Source organism: Canis aureus, chromosome 3, assembly GCF_053574225.1.
Source record: "Canis aureus isolate CA01 chromosome 3, VMU_Caureus_v.1.0, whole genome shotgun sequence".
Lineage (NCBI taxonomy): Eukaryota > Metazoa > Chordata > Mammalia > Carnivora > Canidae > Canis > Canis aureus.
Window position 1 is genome coordinate 52176004 of NC_135613.1, and position 26700 is coordinate 52202703.

Below are 26700 nucleotides of genomic sequence, written 5' to 3' on the forward strand. Positions count from 1 at the left end.
GTGTAGCTGGCCTCTCTAGTTACAGGGACTTTTCTGTTGGGGCGAAGGGGGTGTCCTTTATTCCAAGGTGAATAAAGAGAGAAGCTGGAGCTTTGATATTGGGGTGTGTGGAGATGGGGGTTGAGGAGTAGAGGGTGTCATAGTGGACAATTGGTTGAAATAGCCACCTGCTGGCTTCCACGTTACATGATTTAGGAGGCTATTAAGTCTTTCCTCTGGCCTAGGAGGTAATGGTACTGTGAAGTCAAGATCTTCACTAAGCCAAGACCTAACGTTTCCAGTCCTAGAGGTGACACGGAGAGTGAAACTTCCCAGCGTCGGCGTCTGTCGGGTAGAGGCACAGTGGGAGCGTGGGTATGAGGGCGATTGGGTGCTTACTTCGACCCACAACGGTCAGAGGCACAGAGCTAGACACTCTGAATTCTGTCCACCCTCACGGGCATTTATTTACCTTAGAGACAAGTGGCAAGATTCAACAAACAAAAAGCGTTCAAGTTTGGAGACTGGTTGGAGCAGCCAGGATTTGAGTCCTTTAAGGAAATAAGCAGTGGGATGCAGCCTGCAGCATGGTTCAGAGAGGTTTGCACTAAAAGCTCAGCATGCGCTAGGATGGGGACAGCCCAATGACACTCATGTCTAGTGTCATTGTCATTGCTATTTCTCACCTCCCTTGCATAGCTCAGAAGAGACACCTGGGGAGCTGGGGGGTTTCGAGGGCTGGGTCTCTCTTTCCAGGACCCACTAGCATTCAAGTCATCTTGCATCTGAGGACTCTCGGACCATAAATAAGCATCTTCTACAGTAGATCCAGAATCATTCTTGGAGGCCAGGCACAACTTGTGGACGAGATCCAGTTGCATCCCCTGACATGTGAAGGGACTATAAAACTATGGGCTTCAGAATTTATCAGGAGAAGAAGTGCAAGAAGCTTAATATTCCACGTGGGGTAGGGACCAGATAGGACTCAGGTGCAGTGGTAGGCGAGGAAGACACGCATGCATAATGCCTGCCACAGCGTCCAACAGAAGGAGCCCTAGGGGAGGTGGGTATCACTCCATTTTCCTTACCCTATGCTCCTTCACTTAGACCTTTCCCATTTGGGGAGGGGGGTGCGGGGAGTGCGGGGCAGGCATGGGCTCCGGGATCAGGGCTCTTGGGGGATGGCATCTACTTCCAAGGGCATCTTCAAGCAGCAGCAACCTAAACACCAGGCTCCCCGGTGATCTGGTTTACCAAGCGAAGCGGCCAGCCGGGGCATGAGGCATGGACTGAGCAAGACCTGCTAAGTTATCAGTGGCCAGAATCAGCAGCTCAGAACTAAAAGCTGAGCATACACTTCAGCTTTCACAAAGAGACCGCTGTGCCCTGTGCAATCCCTACTCTCCCAGCTCGAATTCCTTTCTTAGGGAAGGCAGCACCTTGCGTTCACAGCACATGTGCATCAAACATTCGCTGATCTCTTCAAAAAGAAAATATAAACCTCTACACAGTGAATCAATCACAAAGGCAGGGCTCTTGGTGGAGCATTTTTGATTTAAGAAAAAAAATTGGTATAAATACACGGACGTGGCGATCCCTGGGTGGCTCAGCGGTTTAGCGCCTGCCTTCAGCCCAGGGCGTGATCCTGGAGTCCCGGGATCGAGACCTGCATGGGGCTCCCTCCACGGAGCCTGCTTCTCCCTCTGCCTGTGTCTCTGCCTCTCTCTCTGTGTCTCTCATGAATAAATAAATAAAATCTTTAAAATAAATAAATAAACAATGAGCACTGCCTTTATACTATATGTAGGCAAATCAAACTTCAATTTAAAAATATATTTAAAAAATACATGGACTATTTAAATGTTTGAACATCTCCATAAAACTCACCCAGAAGACAAAAGTTGTAAAACTGCTTGGCACCACTGCCAAAGAGGGGAAGCTCTCCGAAGATGGAATACAACCCAGAGGTTATATAAGTTTCTGCTGTTTTATCACATGAAGAAGCAACAACAGCCAGAATCAAGAAACTGTGCTTATCGAGAGAGGGCTGAAATGCAAGTGCAATTAATGAAGAACAATTCGCTCCATCGGAAGTCACTGCCCAGATACCTAGGGCCAGTTTGGATGTCAAAGATTTCCCGTGGCCCACTGCTTTCTAGAGAAAACTCAGAGGAATTGGTTTCAGACCCCTTTAGAGATGAATCCAGGGCACAGCAAGAAGCCAGAGGCCAGGATGCAGCTCTAAGGTGCGAAGGGTTTGGAAATTAAGAAGCAGGAGGCAGGAGCGTGTGCCAGAATCCTGGTGGGCACCTTGGGTGAGTCTCTCTTCTGGTTTCTTCTGGGTCCTGTGGGAGGTGGGAGCAAGGGGGCAGGAGAGGAGTGCCTGCATTTGGCCCTGAGATGCTTGTCTCCTACTCCTGTCTTTTAGGGTAAAGAGCCAAGAGGGCAGGGAATTCAGCCGCTCATCATTGGGATGCACACGGGGTAAACCCGGTGACAATTCTTCACCCTGGCAAGGTGGTCCTACTGAGGCATAATTTGCCCTGTTGAATTCCTTCTGGTCTACTGGGACCTTATCGTTGCATGGAACTTATCACAGGACATACTTTGTACCTTTCGTAACAGACTGTATCATAGGATAGGTTTTGGAATCATCCATGTCTCTAGAACCAGTTAAACCATTCATTGACTCAGTAGAGCTCTTCATCTACAGAAAGAGGCTAATACCTCCCAGTCCATTTCCAGCATTGCCATGAAGGTCATTTATCAGTGCCTGAGTGGTAAGACATGTATAGCACACTCTTGGACCTTTACTTGGGGGAGGAAGCTACGTGGCCACGTGATGGGCCATGGTGGTGTGTGAGGAATGGCAGACACAGGGTGTGCCCCCTAAGGACTCTGTCTAGCTATGCAAATGGCATTTATGGGTTGGCAAGTTGGGGACACAAAAGACATCTTCATGGAAGGAAGAAGATAAAAGCTTGGTAGGTGGATTGTGTGGAGTTGGAGTGGCAGCTGGGCAATGGGGTGACCCCACTCCCTGTCCAGCTCACCCCAAAGCTTCAGGGGAGTAGCACAGCCCAAGAGTACAGGCTTTGAAAGGAGGGATTTGAAGTCTGAATCCCAGATTTTCTCATTACTGTGTAATATGGATGAGTTCCTTAACATCTAGTTTCTTCTGATCATTTTCTATAAAATGGGAGTAATAGTGACCCCTTCTCCTTAGAGTTGTAGAAAACAAGCAGAACACTGTATACAATATACTGGGCACCTACTAAGAAGCCAACAAATGGTAGCCTTGACAACGATGATGCTCTGTCCTTGTAGGTGCCAGGTACAGATTTTTTTTTTTTTAATCCTCATGGAGAAAGAAATAGAGATAGCGAACCTAAGCCTAAAACAGGCTGACAAGAGGGGGACAGAAGCATAATGTGCCAGCGAATCAAGCCAGTAGGAGATGGAGATATTGGGAAGACCCCATCTGGGTCATGCTATCTGGATTTCCAGGGTTTGCCATAAGACTATCTTCCCTTCCCAACAAAACACCAAATATTGGGGGGAGGGTAGGTTCTCTGATAGAAGTATGGGGAATGAACAAGGAATAGAGTTCCTTGTTGGTAGGTTCCTGTGTCTTCCAGGAATTTGGTGAGATGGGCCAGCATGGGTTTCAGAGGAGGGGAAAGCCTACTTGGAAGACTCTAGGCTTAAGCATAGAAAAATAAAGAGGGGATCCTCTTCTTTCTTTAAGTCTTACTGCCCTTGCCCAGGTCACATGGGTGAGAAAGAAGGGAAGAAACCAGAAAGGTAGTCTTGACTGGAAGGTTCTTTGGGAAATGAAACCTGCAACAGGGAGCAGGAGACTCAGGCAGAAAGGGTCACAACCCTTCACTCTCCAGACGGCCTTCTACATCACATTACAGGGAGTCTCCTGCCACCTTCCAAGGTCCTCAGCCAGTCCATTTTGGCTTTTGTGTATTCTGTGTTTGCAGAATGAGCTCAATAACCCGTGGGTGGGTGGAGACAGACAGATATTCATGGTGTCTTTTAGTGGCACCATGGCAAAGAAAGGGACTGGTCAGTGTGCCTCATGGAGAAGTACACCCAGCCGTGTTGTGATCTGAAAAACGGACAGTGTCACTCAAAACCCTAGTCCATGTACTCAAAGCAGCTGATGTTTACCCCATGCGGGGCAATGTTCTAAACACTTCATAAGTAAAACTTTATTTACTGATCAAAACAACTCTCAAGTTGATGCTCACTCTTAGGTCTCTACTTTGCATAGAAAGAAATCGAGGCATTCAGAGGTTAAGTACCTTCCCAAGGTCACGTGGCCAGAATGTGAACTCGGAGAGCGCCTGACCCCAAAGTTCATACTCTGCAATGTTCATAGGGTTCTTTCGCATGAGGAGCTTCTTCTCCCACAGGGTACATAGAGAAGGGAGTAGAAAGGTCAGACCTATACTTGTCTCCTTGATGCAGAAAATGAAGTGATTTTCTTGTTTTAAAGTCTGTACTCTGGTAGGCCACACAGGGACACCATGAGATCCAGACCTTAAAAGTTAAGAGAGACAAAGGGCTGCCCCAGTGGAAGGAGGGAGGGAAGAATAAAAGCCCAAAGCTGAAAGATGGAAGATCCAGCTGCAAGAAGAACAGGCATCTACAGAAAGAATGCATTTATCGTGGAGCAGAAGGCTGCCGTGAACCGTTCTAGGGAGTGGACCGCCAAGGGTTAGCAGGTGCTTTTTGCTTTTTCTCCCCCCTCTATAAGGGCAGACATCTGCCACGCCTGCTTTTGAATCCCGGTCAGGAACAATCTAGCCAGAGGTATTATCTAAGACATGGTTTTAAAGTACTCAAGTCTATGGAGATCTGGAAGGTTTTGATTTCTGTTCTGAAAAGCAGTTACATTTGGCAAAGGCCAGCCAAGAGAGAGGAGGCAAGAAATGCGTCTGCATCAGATGGCAGACCCTGGAGAATTTGGAAAGATCCCCAAGCATCTCCTGAAGACTTGTAAGTTCAGGGAATGTTTAGGATAAACTTAGGGGCCAGGCAGCAGTGGCAGGGGCTTGTGGGGTCACCAGATGGTGAGTGTCAGGAAACCTAAAAATCAAAAGGCTCATTTTTAGCCTTGCCTACACTCACCTGGGAAAGGCCAGAATCAGGTAATTTCCAGTTCTTCCAGGGATAGATAATTCCTTTCTTAAATATATAACAACAAAATTCCTTAACCTCCCCAGTACAAATAAAGGCTGGAGTCATCTGGCCGCATTCCGCAGACTCAGCATCCATAAATGCATAAATCTTGGCAACTTGGAAGCTGAGTGGGGGCCCGGGCCAAGAATATATCTCTAAAAAGGTCCACTTGGCCCAATGCAAACCCAAAATAGGAGTCAAATTTCCCACTGGTACCCAGGATGACTTTCTAGATAAGCTTGTCTCTGGACAGGTTCAGGTTCCACCTGAAATAAAATTATTGCACCAGCTACCTGAGACGACACGTCTTTTCGGGGTCACGGTCTCTGTGTGCTGCAAGATCTACAGAGCACCCTGCAGGATCTACATCCTCCCCTGCAGGATCTACAGAGCACCCTAGTATCTGCAATTACAGAAGTAAGGCCTTAAACCCCTAGTTCTGGCTGTCAGGTGGCTACAGGCTTTCTGATTTAATAAATTTGGGAAACGAAGCATGCCACGGCAACCTTATGAAGATCTGTGACACGTGACAATGTGTCATGGACTCCAAGAAATCATACACTCAATTACCTGATTTGGGTGCACTGAATCATGTGTTTTAGGAGCCGTTAGATCCCAGGTTTCTGTTCCCTCCCAACCCAATATGACCAGTTCCACTGGTATTCCATAGGGCACCATTCACATTGCTCCCAAGCCTTCCCAATTAAAGGCACCTATTCCAAATTACTGAACATCCAGATGAAGGTCCAGATGGGTGGGACAAGACCCATTACAGAGCTGGTGCCAAGCACTGGCGAAGGATGCATTGCACACCGAACTGAGCTCTAAGGGGGAACGCTGGCTCTGGTGTAAAGGTCCTCATGGATTTTTTGGGTGGCTGTCAACTGGCCCTAGTAGAGCACCTCTGAGGACCAGACCACTGTGGCACAAGGGAAATGGCGACAGGCAGGTCAGGTTTCAAGACTTGAGAGCTGTGTGTTGGTCTTCTGGGTATAAAGAGCCAAGGCCACTGGGATTTCTGTGGACAGGCTGCCATCCTGCTGGGACTCAAGAGGGTAGGTCTGAGCAGGCATAGTGGGACTGATGTCAGCCAGTAGGGTAAGAATGGAGAGCAAGGGCCGGAGCCAGAAGGCAGCAAATGGGCAGCGTATGGAATGGTGGTGGCGGTACTGGTGAGGTCTCTGAAGTGTACAGCTGGCAGCAGGCAGGGAATAGAGGCAGAAAGGGGTTGAAAGGGGAAGACAATAGCCATTGGGTGGAGATGTGAATGAGGAATGAGACTCCATCACTGGCATAATTTCTTTTCTTGCCCTTGGGCTTGTCCACTGGCTTCTCAATCCCAACTGAGTTTGTTCACACTGCCAGGGACACAGCCAATGGAGGCATCAGACAAATGCTTAGGGCCCCTGGGTCCCTCCTGACCAACGGGCAAGAGAGTGTAGACATCTTGGCCAACTCTTTAGGAGGCAGTAGGGCTCACATAAAAAACTGTTGGATGGGACCAGGGATAACACTCTGCCATTGACAGAAAAGTAAAAAGGATCTGCAAGGTTATTTTCATGTATTATTTGGGACAAATGATCCATGAAACAGATACTGCTATTTTATAGAAAACAAAAAGCCAATACAAACAAAGCATTAAAAATACATAGTAACCTGTACCCTAAAATTTCTCAGCTGGAGCTTACACAGGGTACACTGGGTGACCTAATCAATACTTTGTGGCTTGGAGTGTTGGCAGTCAGGACAGCCCGTATGTCACACCAACACTCAATGACTAGTGTAGGAAAGTTTTGAAAAGTTTTTTAAAAATTATATCCCTGCCAAATTCCTTACTCAGAATGGCAAAATCTTTCTGCAATTCACTGCTTCTTGACCCGAGAAGAACCACTAGAACCAGCTAGGACACTTTTAAAAAGCACCAGTGCCTGAATCCCAGCCCAGGGCAATTAGAGCAGCCTCGGAGAACCGGGTTGGGGCCGCAGGACAGCAGCCTTCTTTCTTTAAAGCTTGTTCTCGCTTTTGTTGTGTAATGAGCCAGCCTGGAAACGAAGCAGCTTATTTATCTGGGTCGCAAATCCACACTTTTGGCAGAGTTGGCAGGCACAGCTCGTGTACTGTACCCAGCACTAGCTGAGGTGGTTCAGCTTGGCGAGAAGGATTCCAGGACCGTTCCCTCAGAAAGCTGGTAAGTGGGTGCTGGCTGTCAGCTCAGTGCTCAGCTGGGGAGGAAGGCCAGGGGCTTTAACTTCTCTCTGAGCGGCTGCCTGGGCTCCCACATAGGGAGGAACTGGGTTCTAAGAGTGAGTATTCAAGAGACCCAGGCATAATCAACAAGGCATAATCTTTGTGATCCAGCACATTCCTTCTACCACATTCGGGTAGTTAAGTAAGTCACTGAGACCAACTCAGTCAAAGAGAGTGTGGTTAGATTTCAACCCTCAGTGTGGCAAGAACCAAGTACCTGCTGCCATATTCACCATGAAGCTTCTGGTGTGCGGCTGCGGTGGAGGGATGTATTAGGTCCCGGCAGCTGCTGTAACAAGTACTGCAAAATTGGTAAATGACAGAAATCCATTCCCTCGCCGTTCTGGAGGCTAGAAGGCCAAAGTCAGTAGCAATGGGCTACAATCAAGATGGCAGCTGGGTTGGGTGGTGGTGCGCCTGGGTGGCTCAGCTGGGGAAGCATCTGCCTTCGGCTCAGGTCTTGATCCTGGCGTCCTGGGATGGAGCCCAGCGTCCGGCTCCCTGCTCAGCTAGGACTCTGCTTCTCCCTCTTCCTCTGCCCCTCCCTCCACTCGTGCTCACTCTCTCTTGCTCTCTCTCAAATAAATAAATAAAATCTTAAAAAAAAAAAAAAAGAGGAAGGAGGGCTGTGCTCCCTCCAGAGGCTCCAGGAGAGAAGCTGGTCCTTGCCTCTTCCAGTCTCTGGTGGCTTATATTCCTTGGCATGCTGCCACATCTCTAAATCTCTCTCTGCTCCATCTTCACATTTTTCCTTCTCTGCATGCAAATGTCACATCTTCCTCTGCATTTTATGATACGTGTGTCTGTATTAGGGGCCACCCTGGTAATCCAGAGCGGTTCCCTGAGTTCACAGTCCTTATTTTAATATCTGCAAAGACGCTTTTCCCAAATAAGGTAATATTTACAGGTTCCAGGATTCGAGACCTGCTGCTATCTTTGTGTGTTGGGAGGTGGGGGGAGTCATTAATCTGCCTACCGCAGTAATGAGAAAGGTCGATGTGAGCTCCAAAATCTGCCTCCAAGTCTTGCTAAAGAAACTCCGTTTCCTGAGTCATCCTGAATCAAAGGCAGCAGTACCAAAGCCTGGAGCTGGGATGGGAGTGAACCATTTTGTACGATGAATGACGACGTAACAGCCATCAGCCAGGAAAATGTTGCTGGCACTGATGGGGAACCTACCATTTCTTCCAAATTTGAGCCAGTTTTTCCTTTTTTTTCAGGTAAATCTATGGATATACAATTGTTTTGTTTTTTTAACTTGACCAAAGTGCTTTCAATAAGCGAGCTTTGTCAGTGTTTCAAGAGGGTAATTGGAAGACTTTAAAACGTGTCTCATAGATTTTAAAAGCTCAGAAATGGGATAAATGCAGAGAATTCCCCTACTGTTGCTAAAATAGCACAGGGACTTCAGCTGATGCAAATTGCTTTCTTCTCCCCACAGACACTTATAACTTCCGATTTCTGTTTCTGTGAAAGCTGGTTAGAAACTGATCATCATCCATCAGCTTACTGTACCTGAAAGCACCTGTGCCAGTAACCAGACAACTGAGCAAGGGTTACCCCACACCAGTAAGCCCTCCACATGTCTAATACAAATTTTAAAACACACAAACTATCCCCATTTAGTGTGCAAGAATAATTTATGTGGCACATCCCCTATACCCTTAAAGTAGATGGTGGCAGTTTCAGCTTTAAATCCAAACAGTATGCGGAATGAGCAAACCATTTACAAAGTTCTTGAATGACCCATCGTCATCAGAGAGAAGGCAGTTGCTTAAAATGTCATCATTCAAGAGGCATCTACCTTGGGGGCTCAGTCGGTTAATAAGCATCCAAGTCTTGATCTCAGCCCAGGTCTTAAACTCAGGATTCTGAGTTCAAGTCCCACACTGGGCTCCACACCCAGCATGGAGCCTACTTAAAAAAAAAAAAAATCATCTTTCAAGTTTTTGCATCTGCCTGTGTACTCTGCAGGCCGGTGAACTTTGCTCCAAGATTCCACAGCTGTAACATTCCCGTAGATGGCATCTGGATCACTCTTCACAGGGTTCTGGGAATCCGATGGGGTCTGGCTGGAAGGACAGAGCAGCACACCTCAGATGCAGAAACACCAGGACCAACGGAGTTCTCCAGAACCCAGCCGGGACTGGAATTCATCCTCCAGGGTATCTCCTTGGCTAGACATACTTCTCAAAGGAACAGAGCTGCTTAAACGGAGATTAAAAACAAAATCCGAGGCACTTGCTAATATGTGTTCCTCTCTGTCTTTCTGTATTTCTCTCACAATGTAAAGATTGGATTCTAAGTATGCTCTTTTTAAAGATTTAAGGAGGGGCACCTGGGTGCCTCAGTTAGTTAAGCGGCCCACTCGATTTCAGCTCATGACCTCAGGGTCTTGGGATCAAGCCCAGCTTCAGGGTCTACACTCAGAGGGGAGTCTGCTTCAGGATTTTCTCTCCCAATGCCCTACCCTCCACTCACTCATTTTCAAATAATTTTTTTTTTTTTTTTAAGATTTAAGGAAATTTCCCCTTACTCTCCCTAACTTCTAGGAATTTCCGTTCTTCTTTCTGCATTAGTTAGGCAACAATAACCAACAGCTCAGAGCGGATAAACAACCCCTTGGGCTGCCTCACACAGCAAGTGTCTCCACTGGGTAAGGGGACAAGCAGGGATGCCAGCCCTTGTGAACATGCCTCCATTGTCCCAGGACATAGGTCCAGGTCCCCAGTGCCAGCTTCCACTCAGAAACCAAGAGCGGTGAACAAGTAAGACTCACGCACCTCTACAATTCTTCGTTTTCAACCTTCCCTCTGACCCTCTTCAGACCATAAACCTTTGGAGCAAGCAGATCTTTCTGGCTGCCTCGTGATGCTTCAGGGAGGCAGAAGGTGGTTGCCTGAATCTCCAAGATTTCCATTCAGTGCTTTCTGCTCCTGGCCCATTTTGAAAGACCAGCTGTTAAATTTTATGTTACAGCAACAATTTTTAATTATTTTTTTAAGCACTTTTTAATTTTTAACCAGAGTTTCCTCAACAAACTTGCTGGAGCACACAATGCAACCCATTCCTTTCGGAAGACACATTTGCTGATGCCTTCTGGTTGGGGGTGTTCACAATCCCTACACTGGTTGCCATGGCTGATGCTCACTGCGAATCAGCTGTGCTGTGTTTGTTATGAAACATGTTTATACCCATTTTATTTGTTTCAGGAATCACATCATGCAGTTACACGTTACGTAAACTGATTTGTATGGGAACTTCGAGAGGGTCGTTCTTGTGCAATATTAAGTTGAAGGCATTTATGAGTCCCCGGGGTGATCGCATACTAATAGGTGTAGGTGTCAATCAGAAAAGATGGGGGGAAAGTCTTAAAACCTTGGAAGGATTTTAAATTCAGATTGCTTCAAGTTTTAGGTTTGTTGTTTTAAAGAGACGAAACCTGGAGATGTTTGATTATGCATTCAAAGTGCTGCTTCTGCACAAATTTTGCTGAAGAATGCCAATGAGCAGAGCCATTGTCGGTGAAAAAACCCTTGGGGATTTGAGAACTGACATACATTTATAAATTTTGAGTGAAAATAGTGTTCACATATTTCTTTTAATTTCCCTTGCTGACCAACTTTTTTCTTCTTTTTTTGCTTTTGATGAAAAGTAATTAATATGGATCACAACCATTGGCTCAGTAGGCTGCACTTACCTCTGCCCCTAGAGCAAGGGAAGCAAGCCAAGGGACTCAATCAAAACAGCACAGAGGAAACAATTTAATTGCTACAAATCGCCTAAACCACTGCTAGAGAGTGCAATTTCCCTGGCAAATCCAGTTTGGTATTAACTCCCCACCCCTCCCTTCTTGACCCCCAATGCTGAGAAAGGGACAGTGGTTCATACCCATCCTTTTTGTAAAACTCCAGCATCATGTTATCCGTGGCGACACTGAGGGGCCGGCGGGCCTGCTCCGGCTGGCGCCGGTCAGCAGGGTCCATGTCTGGGGAGGGCATGGAGCTGTAGTTGGCGTTGTGGTTTACGTGCACGGGACTCCCGTAATTCCCTGTGATGTTGAACTCTATCTCTGCGGGGAAGAAAGAATGAGTGTATGTGATCTATTGGTCATGCCTTTCTTAGCCAGGAGAAAGCTGAGCAGACATGGCCTGTCCTCTCACTTCACCCCTAGAAAACTGTGTCTGGTGCTTCAACATTAGGTCACCTGTTGATACGAATTTATCTTAATATAATTCATCATGTTAGCAGATGAACACAAGTGCTCACCTATCACATTAATATGATGGGAATTAAATAAGGCATTTTCTATTTGTGATTAAAAAAACAACTTAAGGGATGCCTGGGTTGCTCAGCGGTTAAGCATCTGCTTTTAGGTCAGGTTGTGATCCTGGAGTCTCATGATCGAGTCCCACATCAGGCTCCCTTCATGGAGCCTGCTTCTCCCTCTGCCTATGCCTCTGCCTCTCTCTTGCTTTGTGTCTCTCATGAATAAATAAAACCTTAAAAAACAAACAAACAAACAGGAACAGATGGGTACTTTCTGAAAAAGACAAAATCATCTATCTTGAACCTCAAGGTTACAAGTGATAACACCAAAGCAGTCTTAATGAAGTCGGGGAAAGGGTCAATGCCCACACCCACGACTGTTATTTAACACTACTGGAGAAGCGCTGGCCAATGAAATAAGTCAAGAAAAGAAAATAGGAGGCAATATTATGATGATAGATGATGATGTTATTTTTCTGGAAAACCAAAGAAAAAATTTAAAAGATTGGAAACTAGAGATTTCACTAAGGTCATTAGGATTGTTAGCTATCAAGTAACACTCAGAAGTATCCCATCCTTTCCTAACCATAACCTGTCTATCTGCAATGAAAATGAAATCTGCTCATTCACAAACTTACAGATTGATGCCTTAAATTCCTATCTCATTTCTTTATTCTGATTTCACCCTCTCACCTGTCTCATCACAACTCTTAGGACATGAGCAGTTAAGAGCCTTCTTAGTCAAAACACATGAAATCAAGTAAAGACAATTAAATTTTTCGATGTTAGATCAGCACTCACAGATTACCTCTGATGGACAGGGCACAGAATTATTAATATTTTATCCTCCCATGAATGAAATGGTTTACTGTTGCACCGCCAAAAGCATATCCTTGATTTTTACTAAACATAAGGTAAGTACCATGTTTTTTTTTTTTAAAGCAAACATTGAATTTAGCATAACAACTACTGTCACCTGAAAGCTGTTACCTTTGAGAGTCATATCCTTATGCAATGATGCTCCCATGGCTAGAAACACTTACTAAGCACCATCTGAGGGAGCAGCCTTTACAGACTAATTTTGAACTGGATACAAAAAAGAATCTCATCACCTTTGAGCCCCACCTTTACATGCCAAGAGCAACTCAAAGGACACACAAAAGGAATAACAAAAGGATGGCACCCAAGGGATCCGTGAGCCCTGAATCAAAGTCCATCTAGGCCAATGCAGCATTTGTAAAAGCACGTGATCTTTCTTTTCTGTTCTAGCATTTCATGATTCATAGGCAGGAAGATACCACGGTGTGGATGTTAGACCAGTAAAATCCACTGACATGGTTAGTGCAGGCAGTGGACACCTATGGCCAGAATGTCACTCAGCCAGGGAATAGACAGTAAGAAACCACCATGACTCTATACCCTACCTGAATGGTGTGTGCATGTGTGAGAGTGTGTGTAGGAGGATTAATAACAAGCACCTTTGTTTTCAGAAGTTCTGAGCTCACCGTATCACTCTTATTCTTTCCCCAGCACCCCACTCCCACACCTCGAAGCCACCACGTACCCCCAGGGAAGAACCAATCTGCATGCTGGATGATGGGTTCGATGATCCCAACGATCTGCAGTGAAACTGTGGTCATCATCTCTGTGATATTCCTGTGAGCACAGAGCAAAGGGGGATAGGGCCAGGTTACCAGCCCAGGCAGCAGAGAGGCACACCTGACCCCACAGCCCCGAAAGGGTCCCTGGAGCAGACGCCTGCCAACCTAGGTCTGAGAGTAGGCTTTCTCTTTGGAAGGATACTTCACCTTTCTGAACCTCTCTTTCCCTTGTACAGAATCAGGTAACCATAGAAGCCCTCCTTATAGGAAGCATGTAAATGAGTAATATACATGAAATCACCAAGTATTGGACACCTTTCATTGTGAGGTATGATTCTCACAACTCCCAGACTCATCTGCTTTCCATCTCTGTTCTTTCTTTTGAAACAGCCCTCCACCCCTGGATCCAGATGCTGGGACATATGCTCTTCACAGAGTGTCAGGAAAGCCAGGAGGAGCTCGCCTGACCACTGCTGACTTAAATTAGCTCAGAGAAGACCCTCGCTGCAGACTCATATCTCTGAGACCATCAATGAGAAAGATCTGCAGAATTTTGGGTCTTCTCCTGAGCTTAAAAAATGAGGCCAAGAGAAATAGGACTTGACAAACAAAAGAGGCTGATGATTTATCTGGGGCCCTGGCTGTCCTGCCCATGCGCTACCCATACATGCATTCCTCCCTCTACTCACCCTTCCGCTTGTGGCCACAGGAGGTTGGGTCCTAACACAATTGCCATGTTACTGGGAGTCATCTTGTTTACATCTTGATATTCTGATAACTTGGACAAAAATTTGATCAAGTATCTGAAAGGGAGTCAGAAGGGCCAGGTTTAACAAGGGCTCAACCCCAGCCACGTTCTCCTAGCACAGGGTAGAAGTTTCTCTCCTAGAGCCCATCTCACTGTCAAGATTCACGTACCCGGCATTATAAGGAAGATGCATCATGTGTTAAGCAATGAGAATGGTTTAAAAACAGACAGACTCAGATCTCACTTGGCTACCATCAACATCTGCTTCCATGAACTCTGGCCAGAGAAATTCCCCTTCTTTCCTTTTGACTCAGTATCTACTGATGGAAAGTTCCTCCTTCTTTTTAAATCCCAATCATTTGCCACTCTCCCTGTGTGCAGAGGTGAGAAGCAAAGTGTCCAGGTGTCATCAGCGGGGACCTCTACATGCTAGGTGTGGTATCCCCTGGGATGAACCTCAGTGGAGCTTTGAAAACTAATGGGAAAAAAAGTTAAACATAGATTCAGCACATGAGCCAAAAATTCACTCCTAGAGCCCTACCCAAGAGAAATATGCCCACACACAAACTTGTACACAGACGTTCACAGCAGTATTATGAAAGCCAGCCAGAAAGTGAAGACCACCCAAACGTCCACCAAGAAGGGAGGAACAGATAAATAAAATGTGGTCTGTCCATACAATGGAATAATATTCACTCAGAAAAGGAACGAAGTACAGACACTCGCTACACCATAGGGATGAAACTTGACATTATCCTAAGCGAAATGAGCCAGATACAAAAGATCACGTGTTGTAGGACTCTACCCAGGTGAGATGTCTAGCAGAGAAGGTAAATTAGTGTTTGCCAGGGGCCAGGCTGAGGGACTGGGGAGTGATTGTTGATGGGAACCGGGCTCCTTTAGAGGGTGATTAAAATGGTCTAAAGTTGGTGGTGATAGTTGTGCAACTCTACAAACGTACAAACAACCATGAAATTGCACACTTTGGAGGACACGATGGTATGTGAGTTATATCTCAAGGAACTAATGAGGAAACCATACATTAAATTGCTCTTGGGATTTTTTTTTCAGTTGTGCCAAATATACATGACTACTTTAACCTCTTAAGCATACAGTAGCATTCAAGTCAGCATCAAGCACTTTCCCATTGTAGAGCAGCCATGGCCACCATCCATCTCCAGCTCTTTGAGCTTCCAGAACAGAATCTCTCTATTCATTGGGGCACCTGGGTGGCTCAGTGGTGAAGCATCTACCTTTGGCATAGGGGGTGATCCCAGGGTCTTGGGATTGAGTCCCACATCGGGCTCCCTACGGGGAGCCTGCTTCTCCCTCTACCTCTGTGTGTCTCTCGTGAATAAGTAAATAAAATCTTTAAAAGATAAAAATAAAAAAGAATCTCTCTACTCATTAAACTCCCACCTCCCCTCTCATGCTCCCTTCCCCCAACCCCTGGCAACCACCTCTCTACTTCCTGTCTCTGTGAATGTGATGACTCTAGGGACCTCACACACGTGGAATCATACAGTATTCGTCCTTCTGTTTCTGGCTTCTCTCATTTAGCACAATGCCCTCCAGGTTCACCCATGTAGAAGCAGCATGTGTCAGAACCGCCTTCCTTTTAAAGGCTGAACATTGCATCATATGTATGTTTCGTTTACTTACCCAATTTTTGTTTATTACCCAACATTTGGGCTGTTTTTACCTCTTGGCTATTATGGATAATGCTGTCATGAACATTTGTGTTCACATATCAAGTCCCTGCTTTCACATCCTCTGGGTATATACATGTTATATTTATATATTTATAAATTTGTATATTTGTATATACAAATATATACATAATATATTTGTATATACATATTATATATATTTGTATAATACATATATACCCAGAAGTGGCATTGCTGGATCATATGGTAATTCTATGTTTAATTTTTTAAGGGTCCGCCATACCGTCGGCTGTTAGAATTTTTAACAGGAAACCAGAAATACTCAGGCAGATGGCAACAGGAGCTGGAGCTGACAATCTGTATCTAGGGAAGCTCTGAGGAGAGGTGGCAGGGCCAGAAGCAGTGCTGGCAAGCGGAAAGGATGAGGAAGCAGAGAGTGTGAAGGAGCAGAAAAGATCTGTAGAGCAGCGGGAAGTAAAATCCCGGGTGGCAGCAAGGAGAGTGAGAGAGACAGACATGTGGAAAGGAGGTGGCGAACGGTAGAGCACTGGAGGATACTTTCCTGGCTCCTTCTCCCTGCAGACTAGCTCAAGGAGACCTCTGCCACCAGCTCCAAGTTTGGTCAGCTTCCCGGGTGCCCCTGAACACCTATCTTTACAATAAACCCACAATATTGAGGCATCAGAGTGGCTCAGTTGGTTGGCTCAGGCTGTGATCCTGGGGTCCTGAGATCAAGCCCCGTGTCACACAGGGCATCTGCTTCTCCCTCTCCCTCCGAGCCTCCCCCCTACTCGTGTTCTCGCTCTCTCTACTCTCTCAAATGAATAAAAAATCTTCAAAAAAAAATTAAACCCACAGTATCTTAAAAATAGCTTGCATTAATTTTTGCTTCTTGCAAATCCCAGAACTTTACTGAATTAGCCAGTGGCCTTCAAAATCATATAGAGCCTTTTGTTCTGTTTCTTCATTGGCAATGTAGTCATTAACAACCTCGCAGGGTCATCTGAGGTTGAAAGGAGACCATGCACATTAACCATGCTTGGCATGCCATAAAACGCCATGCACACTAGTTACCATGACCTTTAGCCAGGAAACCGTGTGTCCGGGGCTTAAATAACCCTGACCCCATGTCTCCAGGATCCATCCACTTACCGGATGTTGTTGTGATTGGCCTTGGGCAATTTTTCACAAGCATTCCACAGAGCCTGAAGCCTCTTGTCTTGCTCCTGAATACTGGGGAATAAATAGGAAAGCCATTGGTTGAGGATGAATCAATGAGATCTCCCTGGCAATCACATTAACCAGCCATTGCATTTTGGAGAACGAGAAGCCAACTGTTGCAACTGACCGTACGAGTGTGCTATGATTATTATTCAAGTGCTGAGTTATTACTATTTCCCTGCTTTGTCCTGTAAACTTCCCCTGCACATGTTACATGTCTCAAGTGAACATAGGCCAGGGGAGCAGGTGGGGGCAGGAGGGCAGAAGCCAGACACCTGGTCTAGGGCAAGACAGGGCCGTGGTGCTGTTCAGGGGGAGATTCTGGCACAGAAACCAGGATCCAACATACCAGTGGGAGTGCTCAATCCACTTTCACACCATGGGGCAGCCTACTGTCCAGTTCAACAGATGTTAAAGTTCCTTGGCTTCTGACACATAAGAGGTAGTCAGTAAATACCTTTCGAAAAGGCAAATAGGCATATGAGGAAATCTGACCTTCCAGATCTAATTTCGAGATGAATACTTTCCATGAACCAAAGATTCTCCACTCTACAAAATGTCTGCTCCAAGGGTTTTTATTTTTTAATAAAGCCCCTAAAAATTAAAAGAAGTTACTCAAAGGACTACATTTTATATATGATTTTTATGAAAATCTATAAGGCATACATGGTTAGGAAGGCCTTTCTGCTCAAAGAATCTCTTCCCCAGAAAAATTAATAGGGAATCATCAGTTGGATGAGGCCCCAGCTTTGATTCATTAACCTGGGGCCCAAGGCAAAGTGTGACCATCACCCACACTTCATTGCTGTGTACCCATAGGTCCTCCCACAGATCTTCACAAGGGGATAAAAATCTGTCTTTTCCCTCAATTCAGCCTTGAGGAAGAGGTAAGCATTCTCCAAAACACACTTTTACTAGGACTTTGTACAAACCAAATATGTCATTTAGAAATGGAAAGGTTAACAGATTTTATTTCCGAAGTGGCTGCAATTCGACCAAAGGTTGGACGGAAATGGTTTTGTGCAGGGAGGCCATGGAAGACCAGTTCCATCCTTCCCATGATCTCGTACCAACTACTGAATCTCTACGCAACCTCACTTCCCTCATCTGTAAAATGGGTTCATGGGAGTACTTCCTGCCTGGAGTCCGTGTGAGTGGTATAAAGGAGCAACAGTACAAACAGCTCAGTATTGGGGCCAGTTCATCTCAAGCTCTCAATCAGTGTCTTAGGGGAAAGGGCAGATGCTGCTAAGACCCAGCTAGATCCAGGATCCCTGGGTGGCGCAGCGGTTTGGCGCCTGCCTTTGGCCCAGGGCGCGATCCTGGAGACCCGGGATCGAATCCCACATCGGGCTCCTGGTGCATGGAGCCTGCTTCTCTCTCTGCCTGTTGTCTCTGCCTCTCTCTCTCTCTCTCTCTCTCTGTGACTATCATAAATAAATAAATAATTTAAAAAAAAACTACTTAAAAAAAAAAAAAAAAAGACCCAGCTAGATCCTAAAGTCTGGGTTCCTATATCATCAAGATCACATATACAGTCCAGAGAGACAGTTTCTATCAGAGGATACGATCTCATTTATCTTCATCCCTAGGATCACAGGATGGCTCTAGAGAAGTATAAAGAGTTGTAGTTACACACATGGGTTCCTGAACCAGACCCCCTGGACTTGAATCCTCATTCTGTCATTTATTAGATGGCAGGTAACCTGCTGTCATGTCACACACCTGCTCTAGGACTCGACGTCCTCACCTGTAAGCTGGGAAAAACAGCACAGCCCATTTTCAAAGGTTTACTTACTGTGACAATTAAAAGAGTTAAAGGTGTATAATGAGCTAAGAACAGTGACAAGCCTCTAATAGATAGGGCTCATGATATTGTGATGTCAATATCATCACAGAGGTCACACCCATGCTCCACAAGGAGATGTAAAGATGCCAGATAATCAGCCAGGCTTTTCCGATGCATAGTCTCTACTCCATCTTGGAAAAAAAAAAAAAAAGCAACAACAACCCAGCACCATGTAACATGACTGGAGCTAGCTTTCTCTAACGCCACATGTAGAGCCTGGCTTCCCTAGTAGGTCAGCTGGGCTCTTCCAGGGTCCAAAGAAGCACATACATTTTCGAGCATTCCTTCCGACAGGTTAAGCTTGGCTGTGTTTTGAGACTAAGCCCACGACTAGAGATTTCTAGAAATCATGCCCCTCCTCCGGCACCCAGCTAAGGGCATCATGTTTTTATATTAGCTATTAATGAATCATTATTAATATATTTGTAATGGTTACAAATAAGAGTCAAGACCCTATGATCACTATTCTATTCTTCTCTCTAAAAAGAATTACTACCTGCTTGTGTGAGCCTTTCCAGAACCTTCTATGCATTTATGCACACAGAGGCCCTCCTGAAATTGTATTGTGTTGTGCTTTTAAAAACAAAACAAAAAAAATAGAATATCACATGTATCCTTTTTAACTTGCTTTATTTCACTGAAAAGTAAGGCTTCATATCTTTTCGTGTTAGCAGGAATAGCTCGACTAGTGCTTTCAAGTGCTACAGAGCATGTCACAATATAGATACACCATGATTAATTTAATCACACACCACAACCCCCCCCCCCCCCCCCACCAATGAACCTTTAATAACCTCGAGGCTTTTGCTACTCAAAATAACACCATCATCAACATCTTCGGGTACACGCCTCTTGGGGTACACGTATGAGCAGAAATTTCTCTATGATATGTACCACGATGTGGAGTCATAAGATCATAGGTTCCACGCTTTCATAATTTCAATAAATACTTCCAAATAAACTCCGCCCAACAACGTGCTCCAAAACATGGTGTACTCACTTGGAAGCCTGAATCCACTCGTCATAGAGTTCAAAGGTCATAAGAGGTTCCGGCAACTCTCGGAGGTAAGATTTCAAAGCTCCTGGACATGAACACAATATTGGCCATGAGCCACCTTACGTTGGCACGGTCATGTTCTACCAGCCAGCATCACCCGTGGGGGTGCATCTGGGGATGGGTTCCTCAACCCGCACACCACAATCCAATGGTGGTGGTCTCCCATGTGAATGGATCAGAGGCTCTGGCATGGCAGTGGGACCCAGACGGCCGATCACATTGTTTTCTCTCGCTATTTCCCACCGTCACCTCCTCTTCTCTTGGTACATTGGGGAGATCTCCAAGGGGCCCTAGCAATCCAACTTGAAACTGAGCCTTGAGTGGACTCATCTGAAGTATGTTGGGAAGCCACTGGCTCAGGTGTCACGTGACCACACGCCCTTTGTGTGAGCCTCTACAGCACATGGTGGCACCTCGCTAAGGGGCCATGGGCACCCACCTGCAATTGCATGGGGATCTGCTGAGTATTCCTGCACATCAACCACGCAGCAGTCCAGGGCAGCTTTCAGCTTCTTCAACTTGGAAGCAGATGGTGCCACGCGGAAGAGTCCCTGCAACGGCACAGGGAGTCAGTGCCTGGCCCTGCAACTCAAAGGCACGAAAGCAGAACAAACACAAAGTCTCCCCACTCCCTCCCTCCGGTAACTCCTCGAGGCATGTTTCCCGATACTGTTTCCCAGGATCATAGCTGCCCGCTCTCTAAATGTCTCCACCTTTAGACGTAAGCAACTTTTGAGCAGGAACTGGGCCTCACCCACTGTTGCGTCCCAGAGCCTAGGATGGGATGACCTATCATTCTGTTTTGGTAAGTATCTGCTGAATAAATGAACCTTGGGCACTGCAACTTCTTGTGTATTTAAGATCTTTTTGCAGAAGAAGTTGGCCAACACCTGGTCAGACATGGGGTATCTACGAAGCTGGATCTGAAAAGGTCTAGAGGGTGAGCACATGTGTGTGTAATAGAAGACACAGGGCTCTACTTTCAGAGACAAAGTCTATGTCCTCAGAGGACAGGCAAGCTAGGGGTGGTCTGTAAGGGGGAGATGCCTCCTTCAGCCACTCCATGTTTCATTCTTTTTTTATTTTATTTATTCATGAGAGAGAGAGAGAGAGAGAGAGAGAGAGAAGGCAGAGACAGAGACAGAGGCAGAGGGAGAAGCAGGCTCCATGCAGGGAACCTGACGTGGGACTCGATCCCAGGTCTCCAGGATCACACCCTGGGCTGAAGGTGGCACTAAACTGTTGAGCCACCCAGGCTGCCCCCAGTGTTCCATTCTTAAGGCTCTCTCTGAATCACTGCCACCTCTTCTAAGCCAACCCCTGTACCTCATACAAAAGTGAGCTCTGAAGAGAAAGAGAAGAAGGAGACAGGGGTGTATTAAGGAGACGATTGCAGATACAAGTTAGAAGGGAACCCCCAAGTCACAGGTGAGTTAGACACAGTTGAAGAGCTACCGGCTGGTTTCATCTTCTTAGCTCCTGGTATTCTGTGCTGCAACCCACAGACTGAGAGACAGGCTCGCAGAACAGTCTTTGCTCTTTCAACCTGTTGTGGTTATCACTCGGATCTCCAAGTTTCTTCAGAAGAAAATGTTCCTGATCTGGAATACTGAGTGTCTGGCCTGCTAAGATCGCTCACTCCATTCTAAGTAGATAGATGTCCAAAGCTCTCTGGCACATATGTGAGGAAGTGCCATAAACACGTTTGGGCTAGTGTATAACTAAGGCTGCTATGACCAAGAGCAAGCTACAGCACATATCAAAGGAGTGGGCTGGATCCTCATAAAACCTTGTCACTGTCTTACAGGAAACCAAATGCAATGGCATTTGGTGATGGACAAGACCAAAGAGAAGAGAGTACACAAGTCATATAGAAACCTGTAGATTTTTTACTGTGTTACTGAGAAGGCTGTTTCACTGAGTGATGTATAAAAACCAAGAGGAGACAGAAAGGATTCATATAACAGCTAGTGAGTCCAGTTTGGGGGTGTCCAAGGAACCTGTGCACATATTGAGGAAATGGTGGCACACGTGCGAGTGGAGACCAGAGGAAGGGGGAAGACCCCAGATACTCACTGAGGGCATGGATAGAGTGGTGGTGCTGATAATCCCAATGCCGCTGGCAGGGGCAAGAGGGGGATCAGGGAACCAAGGAAGGTGCTAGTTTCAAGAACAGCTATGCCACTAACTTCACAGGTGGTAGCATGGCCAAGACAGCTGCCCTGAGTCCTGGGATTTGGCAAGCTGGAGTCCCTGGGGACCGCAGAGACAGGTGTGGCCCAGGCGTGAGGGCAGAGCGGAGCTGCAGAAGAGTGAGAGGGGCTAAGGGTGCAGGGGAAGCACATGTGGAGGGTTCCTATAAGAAGCTGGATGACACCAAACACAAAATCAAAGGGCTAGGGAAGGAGTAGGAGGTTGTAGTTGGGTTGGAAAAAGATATATTTTTTTCCAGCCTAGGGACAACCTGTGTACTTGTTACTAAGAGGAAATGAGCTGGTGCAGAGTAGGGAAAAACAGGAAAAAGAGAGAAGAGAGAGACAGAGACAGAGAGAGGCCTAGCAAGAGGTGGAAAGAACCAGTTGACATTAATTAGATAGCTGAAGATATTAACAAATGACTTTTCCTTTTTGTTTATAATGTTTTTATGTTCCATAGAACATATAATTACAATTTATTCCCTATCTTTTAGAGAAACGTACTGAAGTGATGCAGATGAAATGACACAATGTCTGGGACTGGCTTCCAATTATCCAAGGCAGGCGTCAGGGCGGGGGTAGGGAGGTGGGGGCAGGAATGGAGGTAGAAGGGAAGCACAACTGTCCATAAGCTGGTTATTTTATCATTATTTTATCTTTTGTGTGCAGTTTTTCTGTAATTTTAAAGAGTGACATTGGGTGGGTGGGTGGGGGTGTTGGTGAGGCCCAGTGCACTTCCGTCTACAAAGCTCTGACTCAGGGATTGTAAAGATCTCCTCATCTAGTCACTGACAACAGACACAAGAATGCCCGGCACTTAAAATGTGGTCCACAGGGACACCTGGTGAGCTCAGGGGTTGAGCATTTGCCTTCGGCTCAGATTGCGATCCCAGGGTCCTGGGATCGAGTCCTGCATTGGGCTCCCCGCATGGGGCCTGCTTCTCCCTCTGCCTGTGTCTCTGCCATTCTCTCTCTCTCTCTCTCTGTTTCTCATGAATAAATAAATAAAATCTAAAAAAAAAGAAAAATGTGGTCCATAAAACCACATTTATCCCCACCCCTTGAGAACAGCCAGCACGTCAACATGTCTGGCATCAAAGCGGAAGCCAACATGCATCTGAACAATCCTGGCTTCCTTCTCAATTAGCTCTGCTTGTCGCACATGACCCAGGGCTCACTTAAAGACTTGTGGCTGTTTTGAATTAGTTGGGGACATTTGATAGATGCTAGACATGTATCCCCCCGCAAGTTCAGAAGCCACCATCTCCTCCATGAGTACTTGGCTCAGCGATATCGGTACATCCTAAGTAAATATCGACTGGCTGGCTGATCAGATCAAGGGAAGATGGAGCAGAGATTTTAAAATAGCTTAAAGAAGACAACAATCGCCAGGTCCACCTCCCAGGAAATGGTTTACACAGCAATAAAACCACAGTCGCCGACTTCCCAACAGACATCTTTACATGTGGCTCTTAAAAAGGGCTTGCTAATGTCTCTATCAATCCTGTTTCCAGGATCTCTATAAAAGAGTTATGATCAAGAAGGTTAAAAGGTCTACTTGTCAAAGGAGGGGGCGTATCAAGCACAAAATGAAGAGGAGGAGGAAGGTGCAGAGGAAGAGGAGAAAGGGGATGAATGGCGATGGGAGCACCAGCAGCAGAATCAGCAGCAGCATGACCACATCTTGTTAAATAGGAAGACAGGCTGGCTGGAGGGTGTCTAGAAGCTCCTCAGGGCCAGTGGCATCAGCCTCCCACAATCCTTCCTCTTTCCCTTCCTGAAAAGTGAAGGCTCACAGAGAAAGCAGGACCGACATGTGTGCTATAGGATGGGGAGCTGTCCCACACCATGATGTGTCTGGGTCAGTGGGGAGCTGGGGACAGGAGGAGAATCTGGGGCCTGGAGCCGACATCTGCTGGGGACTGGGGTCAGCCGTCACTGGACCTACCTCCTCCTGCATCCCACACTCGAGGAGCATCGTCACACAGGCCTCAATGGGGAAGGCGATCTCCCGGCCGCTGATCATGAGGTGCTCCTCCAGGGGCTTCCCGAAGGAAGGCTTCTCGACCCAGGCCTCTGAGTGGGGAAGCAAGAAAGGGGTCTGTCAGCGGTGAGAGAAGGGTGCTCGCTCGTGCTGGAGTATTTCTTTTCCTCTGGTCAGACCGATTTGCCTGACTATGGAAGACAGGGAGGCCCAGCTGAGTCTCCGTTCTTGTGGTTTGGGGATGAGGGAGGAGACTGGGTGGGGCAGAGGGCTGGCTAGCTGCATCCAGACCTGCTGGACTTCGTGCTGCATATGCACCAACCACACACACCTGTGCCCACCCTCTGAACTCAGCCTCCCGAGGGGGCCAGTGAGTGTGGGTGCGCTGTGCTGCCCTCCACCTGCATCAGGGGACCAGCCTGGGAAGTTCTAGAGGCTTGTTTACGTGGGGCCCTATTGGGAGAGTGTGAGGGTGGAGGAGATATAGGGAGCAGGGGTCTCATCCCAGCAGGCAAGCAGCTCACCCACTTCCCTACTCCAAGGAAGGTCTCTCACTTACCCTGCTGTGCTTTTATCTGAGGCAACACAGCCTGCAAGAGTGTCAGTGACTTCCTGTGGTACTCTGCTTGCACTTCTATGAGCTGAGGAGACACAAGGGTGAGCATTACCCTTTGCCAGAGGGTGGGGAGCCCGGCTCCTGTGCCCGGGGTGGGGGTGGGGGCTCTGCATGAAGGTGCTACCTGGCTCCTGGGGAAAGAGGGGGAGGCCCCTGCTCTCTCCCAGTCCACCGAAAATGATGCCTTGAGCATGCTTCCTCCTCAGCCTCTGGAGCAAAGCAGTCACCACAACTGGATGTTTGGGAGGCAGGAGAGCCACTAAGGATGAGGGGACCTCCCCTGGCTGGAGCCTGACACAGATGGCTTGCCTTCACTGCGAACCTACCTTGCCTCCCACCCCATCCTCAAAGCTACGCAGAGAAGTGCAACAGGAAAATATAAATGGGGAACACTCAGAAATCCGTTTGCCTAGGGGTACCTGGGTGGCTCAGTTGGTTAAGTGTCTAATTCTTGGTTTCAGCTTAGGTCATGATCTCAGGGCTGTGGGGTCGAGCCCCGTGATGGGCTCTGCACTTAGCGTGGAGTCTGCTTGGGATTCTCTCTCTTCCCCTCTCCGCCCAGCCCTGAGTGCACACATGTGCACTCTCTCTCTCAAGTAAATAAATAAATCTTAAAAAAGAAAAAAAACTGAGTTTGTCTAGAAGACAGAGCTAAATGCTAGGCTGTATATGATCTTTGTTTCTGCAAGTGTGTTGAATATATGTGATCAGAAAATGTGTGGCTTGATCCACAATCATCAAGTACTTTGGGAATTCAATTGTTCTGACTCTAGTGATGCAGCCTGAACACCCAATTCTCTCAATTAGTCTGTTTTGATCATCTCACTACTAAAATAGCTGCTGAGGGACGCCTGGGTGGCTCACTGGTTGAACGTCCGCCTTCAGCTCAGGGCATGACCCCGGGGTCCTGGGATCGTGTCCCACATCGGGCTCCCCACAGGGAGCTTGCTTCTCCCTCTGCCTGTGTCTCTGCCTCTCTGTGTCTCATGAGTAAATAAATAAAATCTTAAAAAAAAAAAAAAAAACAGCTGCTGAAATGTTAACAAGAGCAGATGAACCCCAGTAAGCAACAGGTCTGCCATTTCTGTTCAGAACCCCCCCCCCATAACTGGGTGCGTGTGAGGGAAAGGGGAGGAAATCGCTCTGTTTAAATGCTTGGCGTGGCTTGTTTACAGTTATATCTAAGTAAAATAACTAGAAACTATCAAGAATTAAACCAAAAAAAAAAAAAAAAAATCGGAGCACTGAAATAAATGGTACATAAATGCCAAGCCGGCAGTCCAAGAGAAGACTTGGAATGTCAAAAATGTCATTAGTTCCAGAAATTCTAAAATATTATCTCTGTAAATATACCCAGTGGAATATACTTGAGAAAGTGCTATTATTTTAAAACAAACTTTCCGGGCTGGAAGGAATGCTTATCAGTTCTTTTTTAGGGTCAGAGGAACGTCTCTGAAGGTCTGGACCACTCACTGGTCACAGCACTGGGGGGACTATTACCAGGCCCAGGGCACTTCTGCCACAATTATAATTTTAAAAATTTTCAGGATTTCTCCTCCTTACTTTCCTTATCCCATCACTTCCCCAGTTCATGTAAGGTTTGAGTTTTGTCTCCAGCTTTAAAGGCAGGTGATCTTAACTGGATTTTTAATTTGTATTTTTTTCTCTCAAGTTATTTATTTATTAGTTTTTCAAATTATTGCTGGCTTGGTTTGGTTTGGTTTTTTACTTGCCTTGCACTTTCCCTGGTAAAGAGCCAGGGTCTTAATTATTTGGACCTGATTATTCAAGTATGGATGACTCAGATCCTGTTTCTCGACGGTCTAAATCTGCTCTCATCAAGGAGAGACAGGCATACAGGCTACATTAATCATCCTTTACTTACTTGTCCTTGTCTTTGGCCAAAATCGAAATGAGAGACAATTACGGACTGCGGGCGGGGTTGGCTTCTTCTCCCCAAGTTTCTTGTTTATGACAGACCCAGGTTTTTTAACCTCGGCCCAAATGACATTTGGGACTGAGTCATTCTTAGCTGTAGGGGACTGTTCTGTGAATTGTAGGATGGATACTT

The 26700-nt window shown here is 46.4% G+C and overlaps 1 protein-coding gene across 6 annotated transcripts in view; it reads right to left on the bottom strand.

The window, feature by feature from the left end:
- Nucleotides 1–26700, bottom strand: part of ARHGAP44 (Rho GTPase activating protein 44) — a 168627-nt gene that overhangs the window by 14309 nt on the left and 127618 nt on the right. For all 6 annotated transcript variants that reach the window (XM_077892591.1, XM_077892590.1, XM_077892594.1 and 3 more), the window contains 8 exons: nt 24573–24654; nt 23978–24105; nt 20274–20385; nt 19778–19859; nt 16860–16940; nt 13979–14092; nt 13253–13344; nt 11311–11491 (listed from right to left, as the gene is read on the bottom strand). In XM_077892591.1, the coding sequence (XP_077748717.1) occupies nt 11311–11491; nt 13253–13344; nt 13979–14092; nt 16860–16940; nt 19778–19859; nt 20274–20385; nt 23978–24105; nt 24573–24654 (872 nt within the window). The remainder of the gene's footprint in view (nt 1–11310; nt 11492–13252; nt 13345–13978; nt 14093–16859; nt 16941–19777; nt 19860–20273; nt 20386–23977; nt 24106–24572; nt 24655–26700) is intronic.